The sequence below is a fragment of the Conger conger genome, chromosome 8 (assembly GCF_963514075.1).
Source record: "Conger conger chromosome 8, fConCon1.1, whole genome shotgun sequence".
In the NCBI taxonomy this organism is placed as follows: Eukaryota; Metazoa; Chordata; class Actinopteri; order Anguilliformes; family Congridae; genus Conger; species Conger conger.
The window spans coordinates 21,715,747-21,728,217 of NC_083767.1; the positions used below are offsets into that span (position 1 = coordinate 21,715,747).

Here is a 12,471-nt window from a genome sequence, read left to right on the forward strand (position 1 = left end):
GTAACAGGAATTGCATGTAAACTGGATAATCAGGAGGGAAGTTTCATGATAACTGCAACATAATAAAACATAAGGGTAATCTGTTTGGTATGGATGTGATCTGATAAAATCAAGGAATCGGATGAGATACATTTCATACCAAATGGAATGTAATAAACTATAGTTTCAGTATCCGAAGGGAAAACCTACATGTCCTCTCTTGGTAATCATCTCATTTTCCCTACTCAACAACCCCCAACGGTGGGGGTCTAAATTCCAGATTTGACCACCCCTCCAGGTTGATTTATGGCACTGCCGCCTGGTTCCAAACGTATGATTTGGCATAAAAGCAAGGGAGACAGACCTATCTGGGAAGATCGTATTCGACTTCCCACACAGCATATTGTACGTGTATGTAAGTATCAGGAAGATCGTATTCGACTTCCACACAACATGTCTTATGTATGTATGTATGTATGTATGTGTAGCAGCGGAAGATCGTATTCGACTTTCCACACGGTATATTCTATACTCTGTGTTTGTGTGTAGTCCAAGCAGGCTAGGTATGATTATTTACTCTATCTCTATTCTTAATTTGTGTATTTTATACTTGATTGTGATATTCTAAAGCTAATAACCTACCTGTCTGCGAATAAACTATTTTGTTTGTAACTTGCGTGATCTCCATGACTCTAATTCATCTTGTACCTTTTCAGCCTAAATTACAACTGAATACTCAGGGGGAAATGGTGGCCAAAGACCGACCGATCGGCGGGGCGGTACACCTGTGGTAGTTCTAAACTGTGCGGCCAGCAATTTCTGTCCCTTAACGGTCGGGGGACGCACGGCTCTTGTAATCTGGTGCGAAGGGAACCCATGGGCGTTACGGCGCTGGTTCCTGCCAAATTAGCTCTAAGGAGCCCAGTTAATGCTACGCCGACCTGGGCTCGCAACTATCATGGCACGTTTGCACGTATTGTGTTGACTGGACCCTCAGCCTCTGAGTTCTCCACCGAACTGAGATTTCAGCAGTAATGCTAATCCCGGGAGCATATATTGAGTAATGGTGGCGCAGGTACAAGTCGAATGTAATCACTCCCGAGGTCCGCGTAAATTGCAAACCCAAATTTCTAAATTATATTTTAAATGGAGTCAGATAAACGAGTAAAACTATAGTAACCACTAAGCGTACCATACGGCCCCGTTTGAGAACGGAGAATATTAAGAATTGTACTGATCCGTTTCTGGCCAGCTATAACGGGATATGGGGCAGGTCAATCCATATCCGACCCATGGCAACGGACCCAGTATATTCTTAAACATAATTGTGCTCTGTTCTTGTACGGAGGATAATAATTAACCCAACTAATGTTCTCCCAGCAACGCCAGAAGGACAAGCACGCAAAACCCCCTTCGGCCCCCGCTAAATTCCGTCATTGGGTTAGCTGTGGGGTTTTACATGACAAAAATGTAAATGTAATGGTGTGGCTCCCACAGAGCCCTGATCTCAACATCATCGAGTCTGTCTGGGATTACATGAAGAGACAGAAGCATGTGAGGCTGCCTAAATCCACAGAAGAACTGTGGCTAGTTCTCCAAGATGTTTGGAACAACCTACCTGCCGAGTTCCTTCAAAAAGTATGTGTGCAAGTATACCTAGAAGAATTGAGGCAAAGGGTGGTCACGCCAAATATTGACTTTATTTCGATTTTTCTTCTGTTTGTTCGCTTCTTCTGTTCATGCATTTTGTTAATTGATGAAAATAAACTATTAACATTTCTATTTTGAAAGCTTTCTTATTTTACAGTATTTTTTCACACCTACCTAAAACTTTTGCACAGTACTGTATATCTTCCACTGTAGCACTTACCGTCATTAGCACTGGCATCTCGTTTTGCGTTGTTCGGTCCCTCCCTCCACATGAAGTTAACAAAGTTCATAATATATTGCTTGTAACGTTACATCTCTTTCCAGCTTTAGCAGCGAATATCAACAGCTAACGTCAGCTAGCCAGCTTGTATATTTAACAAACAAGTTAATGTACTGATGAGCTAACATTAACAACATCCACGTTTCTATAACACTAGACTAGTTCCGAATAATTGTATTACAGTCTTTAAATTGCAGTCTGGACTAGCTCCACCCTGCACCACACTTTTACAATGTAACGTATAACTAAAAAAAGTTTAATACGACTCTCAGAAAGAGAGGGCCTTCTAACTCATAGCCAGTACCATCTCTCTTGTAGTGGCATCCAACTTAGTTGTAAAGTTGTAAACAGAGAAACTGAGTTGGTAGCTGATACAAAACATTTTTAAACAAGAAACGGCTTGGCTTCCTGGTGCTAACTGAAGAAATTTGGCAAATAGCATCAAGATGGCAAAGTCTGGGCAAAGTCACTTGAAAAAAGTAACATGACATTTCCCATGTCCTTTTAAAGCTACCTGTGTTTGTGCCTTGACACATTGCTAATATGATGGTGGATTTAGCAAAAAGACTGATATGAGATGAGGTTTGAAAATATATGGAAACAACAGGGTTCCAGCAAATCTCTTAAAATCAATTTTTTTTTAGTAAGAGGTGAAATAATGAATTGCATAGCCTGCATATTCAGTAACATCTAAATGTTTAAATATTGGCCAAAACAGTTTATAACATAATCCAATATTAAAGATTATTTAGATAATACTGTAATTATGCTGCAGCACTTTTATGAAGGAGAATACTAGCTGTGCTTTTAAAGAAGTCAAAAATATGGCAATTGTCAAATTAATTTGGAGGAAATATTTTCATAATCCCCATGGTTTTAGTACAGGAATTTATTTTGTGCAGTTCCCTGTACATCCTGCTTATTCATGTCTCTTTGCCTTTTCTTCTTGTCTCTTTGAGCACACTGGGATTAGCCCTACATGTGCCCAGAGGTGCTTGTCTGCCCCATTTCAGAACAACAGAGATGAGCCTCTCACTGAATGGAGTGTGAGAGGTAGGGTTACGCGACACGCAGTGAGCAAGGGGGTTGTCTTGCATGAAAGCGGATGCGTGTCTGTAACTCGTCCGAGGCAGTGTACCAAGACAACTTGGCATGGTCAGCACTCATGTTGGCAAGGTGAAAAATGGTCTCCAGGCTTCCTCAATGATCGTGGAACAGTTATATACATTTATAAAAACAGTTTTGAAATACGTAGTATATACTACGTGAGCAGTATGCCAAAAAATGCAACATGCAGACCACACATAAGAACCACTACAAGATCACTGACCATTGCTTAGGTGCCAAATACTTTCCTGGTTTCTTCACTGAGGACCAGGAAAGTATCTGGTATTTCTTGTGGTCATTCATGATTGCTATGGAAAGCCTAAGGTTTGCATGGCGTCATGACAAGTGGGTGAGCATAACTACCTGAGAAACCCAAACTGCCAAACCTGGCCTACATTCAACAACCAGAAAAAAAAAAAAAAAGTCACAATATCAAATAATAGGTTTTCTTATAAATTCAGTCTTTATTCACATTCATTTCCACATATAAAAATGAGATGAGAAACCATGGCTAGAGAGCACTTTTTCATGTTGCAGTTCCACACAGAGCCTGCAGGGGGTAGTGGCGAGGCAATGCTGTGCTACAGGGCGCAGCTGCGGCAGGGCTGTAGTCCATTCTCGTTGCAGGACGTGCACCGGAGAGCCTTGAATGTGTCTGTGAAGCAGTTGCGGAACACAGACATCTTGCTGCCATGGCACACGGGACAGGGGACGAAGGCAAAGCCCCCACACACTGGGCACCCATGGGGGTGCTGTACTTTCTACAATGACAAAACAACATGCAGAGGTATTGCTTCTAAGTATATATTTTGCTATTATTCTTATGATGTTATGCTGCATAACAAGACCTACTATGAACAATAATAATGTGCCCTGTTATGATTACGTGCAGCCACATGAGGGTTCCAAACATTATGAGAAGCATCATGTTATCATAGTTATAAACAGAATCACCATTGCCAGGGAGAAACAGCCATGCACTGACTTCAGCTTTAATGCTCAACTTTGCTTACAGTTTAAAGGGGCCTGTCTTTTTGGACTAATCACGTGTCACTATTTGCCAGGCCAGTTAACACTCCTGACTGGTTCACATTGCCCAGACATGTATCAACAAACTTTGTGAATACTGAAGTGACATTTCCCCATTCATAATTGATGGCCCATTTATCGATGTCCATTCATAATTCAGGGAAGGGTTCTGGTGCTTTACTGATACCATATCTGCGCTTTATCATTCTCATATTGGCTCCCTCACTGCGGTGGTATGTGGGCACCAGACTAAGTACCTCAGAACCCTGTAAATATTTATTTGAAATACAGTGAAAATACAGCCTCTGCCTTTGCTTAATGGATTTATCGAAAGTTACTCTAATTGTTCAGATTTTGTACAACATCTTGCATTCACATAGGACCTTTCATCTCAGCAATTCAAGGCACTATACAGCGAAATATTCTCAGCCACCACAGATTAATCCCAGGTGGGAGATTTATGGCAGTCTTGTACACGTGTCAGCTGAGGTTGTGAGGGAAGGGCAATCAAGGGGGATAGCTAGAAAGCCAGTGAGCAAGCTAAGTTTGGAATTTGGAAAGCACTCCAGGGAGCTACGAAATCCAGGAATAAAATTACATGGAGTCATTATTGACCACAGTCGGCTTTTGGATGAGGTGAGTCAAGACCTATCTCTCCTCAACATACAGGGCCCTCCAAAACTATGTTAAATGTAGAGTGAATTGTGTTATGATTATGCTATTTACTTAAGGTTTTGCGATTAAAAGATGCATATAAAAGTACGGACAATCAGCTTTTATTTAATGGTATTTACATGCAAATATATTTTACCATTTAACATTGGCTCAGGAGGTAAGAGCAGGCGTCTTGCAGTTGGAGGGTTTCTGGTTCGATCCTGCCCTGGGTGTGTCGAAGTGTCTCTGAGCAAGACACCTGACCCCCAATTGCCCCTGACAAGCTGGTTGGTGCCTTGCAAGGCAGCCAATTGCCGTTGGTGTGTGAGTGTGAGTGGGTGTGTGAATGGGTGGATGAGAAGCATCAATTCTACAGCGCTTTAGATAAAGGCGCTATATAAATGGCAACAATTCACCATTGTTGGCAGTTTTTTGCTGTTTTTGACAACTTTCACCTCAATTTTTGTGAGAAGATCTTGGAGTTCTCCAGATTCATTCATGTCCAGTATTTTCTCTGCACCCTGTGAAGTGATACATTCAAATGAAAGATCTGCAATCACGGTAGCATTCTAACAGAATTTCAGTTGATTATATGTTTCTAACACACAATTATATTTGGAAAGCCATTAAAAGGCATCTTTAATAAAGAACAAAGTTAAATGTTCTTACATTTTCAGTGGGACATTCCAGCTCAGGTAAACTGCTATGAACTTAAACATAATGTAACTTCCATTGTGTGTACATTACAGGCCATGGTATAACTTTGGAAAACATTGTGTTGAAAGTGTGTGTCACGCATTCGTAACAATATAACTATGTTAGCCGTCTTGGCTAACAGCAACCTTGGCTAATAACTGTACGAACAGCCATCTTGTTATATTAGCTAATAAGACCCTGAGGGTCTTTCCCAGGGACCCTCACCCCAAGGTAGTGTCCATCAATGAAGATCACAGGGAGTGAGGGAGTCTCCCCGACCTTTCTGCACCGCTCCTCCAGGTCTTTGCCATACTCGCTGTTCAGAGCTATGTTCTTCTCCAGGAATTTTACCCGGTGGTTCTGGAAGATCTTGCGGACCAGCTCACAGCGCTCAAATGTTGTCCTGATGACACGGAAGCTGGTGGTGTAGATCACGATCCGCCCGTACTCCAGCGTAAACTCTGGCTGGGTAGAATCAGTACTTTAGAGGAGACTCAGTTATTTAAAGCAGAAGTGGTTGTCTCAGATTCTGAATTTTGTTTTAATAGAATACTCAGTTACTTGTATAAATCACGTCCTTCCAACATTCAAGCTTAGAGCAAAATATTGTGTGATCTAAAAACATATTGGCTAAACCTCCAGGATGTCTAAGATGTCATTGCCTGTTAATCCACTATTATTAATGTAATTATTAATAGTGAATTGTCTTTTTATTTTTGTATAACTTGCAGAAATACCTGTTTTATAGGGTTTTTTTTTCATTTTATGTTGTTAATATAAAATGAAGCATAAGTGATTCTAGCCATGTATCAGTAACAACTGTCTGCATGTGAAGTGTACAAATCAGGTATGAATACTGTGCCATTCTGCTGAAAGACAGGCTAGAAATGAGGTGATCCAAGACACGGCTTTCTTCAAAATAGAGTATACATTCAGTGAGCACTTTATTAGGTAGACCTGTTCACTAGCTTGCTAATGTAAATATTTAATCAGCCAATCATGTGGCAGCAACTGAATGCATAAAAGCATGCAGACATGGTCAAGAGGTCCAGCTGTTTTTCAGACCAAATGTCAGAATGGGCAAGAAATGTGATCTAAGTGACTTTGGCCATGGAATGATTGCAAAAACCAAAGGACATCCAGTGAGCAGCAGTTCCGCGGGCAAAAATTCCTTGTTAATGAGAGAGGTCAGTGGAGATGGGCAAGATGCTGACCAATGCTGACAGGAAGGTGACAGTAATGCAAATAACAACACACTAGAACAGTGGTATGCAGAAGATGGACCTGAGTACCAAGTTCCAGGATTGTCAGTTTACACAAATTCTAGGCAAATGCATTGGTGGTGACAGGTGCGAGAGAAAACTGACTTGCATATAAGGGGATAACATTTTTAGGATTTCAGAACTGAATCAACAGAAATCATATCCAAACAAGTTTACAGAAGTCATATCCAAACAAGTTTGGATCAGAGATTTATTTATTTTTATCATTAATCTTTTTAGTTTTTTGTAATTTATTTACTCCTAAGTGGTTCTATTTTGTGAGCTTCAGTTTTTAGGCACTATATATGCTGCATATTACATTAAATTAAGGGTATTTGGCAGACACTCCAACCCAGAGCGATGTACAGTTGATTAGACTAAGCAGGAAACAATCCTCTCCTGGAGCAATGCTGGGTTAAGGGCCTTGTTCAAGGGCCCAACGGCTTTACCACTAACCCCTACTCTATAGACCGCCCTATATAATATGGCTGATGACACCTTCAGATCCCGCTCCAGAGGTGGCAGCATTTATGAGATTACCTCGTGCCATCACAGGTAATAATGAATAAGCATCACTGGGATTTAATTTGTTCATACTGTATATGAATCACTTCCGTCCTCTGATTCAGTTGGTTTGGTGCAGTCAGAGCCAGTATAATCTTCCATATACGTAGTTCTCAATGTTCTGCAAGCAACTGAATGTACATTGTCCCATTTAAAAATGAGCAAAACTTAAGTAAACAACTTTTTAAAAGGTAGTTGCACAGACATAAAATAGTAAAATAGGTGAAGCGGTGGAGGATAAAAGACTATCATTATAAGTTTAAAAATGTTTTCCATATTACAGTACATTGTTGCAGCATATTGAACATCCTAAAATATATCAACCCAGAGATTAAACTGAGCAGTATGTTAATAATGTAGAGCTTATGTGTACCAGTTTATTTGTTGAGTAAAATCAGTATAGATGTTATTCACGAACAGGGAGTACAGCACACTGTCAGAATTTCTATTAAGTTTTGCTATGCTTAAATAAACCAATAGAACTGGTCCAGTACAACGAGTTCTAGGCATAACCATTTAACAGGGACTGCAGATGGAAATGAGCTCAGCTAAATTTGGTAAAAAGCATCTGTAATGAACATATATTTATGTGGTCTCTGCCAAAATAAATAAAAGCAACAATTTCTTAACTAAAAATAATTTAATCAAAAAGAAGTCAAATATTCTAATGACAGATTTGAAAGGACAAACCATGCCTAACAGTTGTGTAATGATGATTGGCATGCACTTGTCACATACTGAAATTTCAGCCTTTTGAAATGTATATAATTAATGCACAATTACTGGTAATGTGCAACATAATACATGATTAAACAATAATAATAACCTCTGATATTTTCAGTTCCCTAATTTGTGCTGATATTCAACTGACAGAATGTCCTAAAATTATGTTTACTCTGCCAGTGTGGATTTTGCAAGCTGGCAAGCTGTGCAGACATGGAACAAACAGTTTAGACAGGAATAACTGGGTCAGATAGCTCAAGAGCAGAGGAAAGCTCAAATAAAGAGTATCATCTGTAACATTTTCAAGACAATTCCAGCAAGGTCTCTCATACTTTTGTTTATGATTTCCTACTGTGCTCACACACAGTGTGTCATCTGAAGAAACGCTGGTCAAGAAAATGTGCAAGCTTTTCCATGAGCACATATCACATTCTTCATTCTTGGGTAACCTACAGCCTGTGAGTGTGATCTAATGGAAACAGACTTCCAGTTTCAAGTTGAATAAATGGTTACAGTAACAGTATGTAATATAATGTACTTAGATAAACCAAAATGTATTGTAACATAAATTTCAGTATTATCTGGGCACACAGATGAAAATATACACAAACATTTTTCAATATTCTGTAACGCTTTGTAAGTCATGTTGTCATTGCTGTGTATCAAGCCAGTCCATACTATTTTTAAATATTCAAATGTATTTTAAATGTATGTAAGCATACAGAAGGATTTCACAATCACTGTACAATGGAGACATACAGTATGGTGCACAGTGTCTGACTCCTTGTATGCATTTGGACAAAACTGCACACATAAATATTTTATTATTTGGTTGGATTTATGTTAATTTTCAAGAGAGTTCCAAAGAACCATTTAACAGTAATTTCAATTTATCATTTAATGGTTGACAGAGGCTTTTATCTAATGTATGACAATGTACATACAATAGCTTCCATCTTCATATTCTTTTTAACTGAACATTTATTTATACAAAACACAAATAAGGCTTACAACACTAATAGCCCATCCAGGTTTTGAAACTGTCACCATCTGGTGACAAGGTCAGTTCCCTAACTCTTACATCACACTGTTGTCTCACATTCCCAGTAATATCACAAATTCACCTACATGTGCATAGCATTAACCGCTTAATCACCCTGCTATAGACATACTATTGACCTGACATGAGCATATTCACTACAGAGCATATTCACTACTACATTGTGTCATTAACCTAATTAGTTCCCTCTGTAACACTTAGTGAATTACCACATGCATTTTTAATTTGGCCATGACCCTGTGCTTTAATCTCACACAGCTGGAACTCAAGGAAGAGAAAAGAGGCACTGAATCCAAAACCAAGTCAAAACTGTTTAAAATGCATCACTGGTACTGTGTATCAGTGACTGACAATTGTTCCCATTTAATGTATCAATTTCCTCAGCAAGGAATATTGTTTATACATTATCATTCATTTGACCTTTCCTAAAAGAAAGCTCATTTGATCTTTCCTAAAATAAAGCTCATTTGATCTTTCCTAAAAGAAAGCTCTTGTGTTTATTTAAATCATGTATATATTTTCAGAGGGTTTCTGATTAGTCTATTTCTTGTTAGTATGCTCCTGTAGTGCAGGAAAACTATTAATTGACTATCCAACTGAGATTATCGGTGATGTTTTTGATGGTCACAGCACAAAATAACTTCTTTAAGAGGCTCAATTTGGAATGAGATGCTGAATACTGAAAACAGGCAAACATTCTCAGAAACAAACCCAATTTTGCTCCTTCAGGGCACATCAACCTTGAGTAGGTGACTGAATACAAGAAAGTGATAGAATCAATCAAAACAGCCATAAGTATCAGTCTATTTAATGCACTCACCCCATAGACATTGGAAAGGTTGCTGAACAGCGCTTGGCCAGCACTGACTTTGTGCCTCACCCCCCGCACAGTCCCATTTTTGCTGAGAATATTGATTCGCTTAGTGCCGAATGCCCGGTCCTTGGAGGCACCGGCGTGCATCAGCAAGTCATCAGGTTCGCTCTCACTGTCATCCAGCTCTGAGCCGAGAAATCCACTGAAGTGGCCACTTGTGTCGCTGCTTGAAGGAGTGCTGGCCCGTTCAGCCTCTGAACTGCTGGTGATGTCTGAATCCAAAGAATCCAACGGTCCCTCATCCCTGAACATCTCCTTCAGGACCCGACCGCTGTTCGCTGATGACACACGAAACCTAACTCTCTTCTGCGGCTTCTCGTCCTCCAGTTTGAACGCTTCCCCCTCCATCGGAAAACAGCGACTGCTTTACATCGTCCTTCGCTTGGTCTTTCACCTTTTAGTTTCATTTGAGGACAGCTTCGAACATTAACATGTACACTACTGTACCAAAAAGACTCAAGACACAAGCTACAACAGAGTCAGTGTCATCAAGTCAGTTAATAATGCATGAACATGTGCTATGGTTACCAAAAAACTCCAAGAGAGTAAAATGATAGCCCCCCTGGTAAATAATTGAGCCCATTGTAAAAAATAAAAAAAAATTGAACAGCTTTAAAATGGATGCAAGAACCCATTTGACATGATGAAGTTGTTTAAACCAACAAACAAAATGCCTGTCAACAGCCAAAATTTACAGCCTACAGTGGTCACAAAAATGGGTAGAACCTTAAGCAAAGTCATTTCATAAATAAGAGGAAACCACATTCAAAATGATTGTTCTCTGTTATCTTTTTAGTAGGTAACGGGGTGAATGTATGAACAAATGGTTTTATATTTCATGGTTATGGTGTCAATTTCACTACTGTACATCATCTAGTCAGCCCTCTTGTTATAACTGGAGTGTTCTCCAAAGTGAGTTGAAGCTAGCTCAGATTACAGTAAGAGAGAAAGGGGTTGTTGGGTGGCTCGTTATGGCACAGTTCTAGTGTGTGGTTGGGCCCCATGGTCTAGATAGATAGATAGATAGATACTTTATTCATCCCGAGGGAAATTTTAGAAATTCTACGCCAGTCTCATTATCCACCAGAGGCCTCTCTTGTCAGTCAGATGCCCACAGTCTACCTGTGCAAGCAGCTCATGGATTATACTCCTCAAATTCTATGTACATAGGAGATTAGCATAGTTGATGTGGGGTTGTTGGGTGGCTCATCCTGTTCAGGCCAGGGGCCACACTACCATCCTGCTCCTGCCGAATGGCTGAAGCTGAGTGTGGGCTTGGTTACTACTCGGGAAAAGTTGCTGTGCAAAGTGCCCTTGGTGAATGAGAAGAGGGATGCTTTTCCCTTTGGTTGAAATGTCCCAGTGCAGATTAGACATTAACACTAAAAACGCCAGAGGCAATTCCATGGCCAATTAAATTACACCTGCACTGTAAATGCAATAATCCTTCCATGACTTTTCCAAAATATTTGGGCTCAAAATAACAAAAGAACATCACCGCTCAGTAAAGAAATAGTGGCAGTTTATTCCACTGTCGTCATAGAAATGCAGGAAGCAGGTACTGGTACCCAGGTATGAATCTGTCGCTCTCCTTCAACATGCTGTTCAGCAAGTGAATGGCCAATGCTTTGATGTGAATTGCTCAATAAAGTTCTATCAAAACAAATTTTGCACATAATAATCAAATCAATACTCATTGCAATCATTTCATTAAGATTAAAGATGACAAATCATTTCATTAAGATGACAAAGAGTGTAGGTGCGGATGAATAATTGCAGGTGTTGTAGTTATAGAAATGATTGCTTTAGCGTATAACTCCACAGAGATAATGCCTTCGACATATACTCAGTGAACATTTTATTAGGTATTTATTAGACTTCTTTTTTTAGATTTTTTAGAAGTCTTCTGCTGCTGTAGCCTATAATTTGCTGTAGCCTATAACTGCTGTAGTGTATAATTTCATTAACCATGCTTCCAAAAGAGATTCAGAAATTAAAATGAAAGGAGCTCTTGGTATAAGGAACATACACCCAGTGAGCACTATATTAGGTATGTATTAGATTTTTTTTTTTACTTCTACTGCTGTAGCCTATCCACTTAGTTATGATGCGTTGTGTGTTCAGAGATGCTGTTCACTGGTTTTCTTCTTTTTTTTTGCACCATTCTGCAAACTCTAGCTTGCATGAAAATCCAAGGAGATCAACAGTTTCTGAGATACTCAAACTACCTTGTCTGCCACCAACAATCATTCCACGGTCAAAGTCACATTTTTTCCCCGACTGATGGTTGATGTGAACATTAACTGAAGCTTCTGACTCCTGATATCTACATGATTGTATGCATTGCACTGCTGCCACACAAGTGGCTGATTAGATAATTGCATGAATAAGTAGGTGTAATAAAGTCCTAGTAAAATGCTCAGAGTAAAGTGCTTGGCAATGATCTATTATTATGTATTATATAATCATTTATTTAAAGACCCTCAACTTGACAACAAGACTTGGTCAAGCTATAGTTTGAGTACTGCTTAAGAGTTGCATTGCTTTGAAAGACTTTTGTAATTCCAATTGAAATATATTGCATAATATGCAT

General features: G+C 39.4%; 1 protein-coding gene across 1 annotated transcript; it reads right to left on the reverse strand.

The window, feature by feature from the left end:
• Positions 1 to 3,597: 3,597 nt before the first annotated feature.
• grxcr1a (glutaredoxin and cysteine rich domain containing 1 a) lies at positions 3,598 to 10,226 on the reverse strand. Its single transcript, XM_061251978.1, has 4 exons — positions 9,825 to 10,226; positions 5,621 to 5,860; positions 5,155 to 5,220; positions 3,598 to 3,777 (listed from the first exon to the last, which is right to left on the reverse strand). The coding sequence occupies exons 1-4, from the start codon at positions 10,224 to 10,226 to the stop codon at positions 3,598 to 3,600; spliced, it is 888 nt and encodes a 295-aa protein (XP_061107962.1).
• Positions 10,227 to 12,471: the final 2,245 nt, after the last annotated feature.

Bases quoted from the DNA above. Each gene is read 5' to 3' on its own strand.
- grxcr1a (XM_061251978.1), bottom strand. From the start codon at position 10,226: ATGGAGGGGGAAGCGTTCAAACTGGAGGACGAGAAGCCGCAGAAGAGA. The intron at 5,861-9,824 runs GTGAGTGCATTA...GATTCTACCCAG, and splicing joins ACCTTTCCAATGTCTATGGG to CCAGAGTTTACGCTGGAGTA. The intron at 5,221-5,620 runs GTGAGGGTCCCT...ATCACTTCACAG, and splicing joins TTGATGGACACTACCTTGGG to GGTGCAGAGAAAATACTGGA.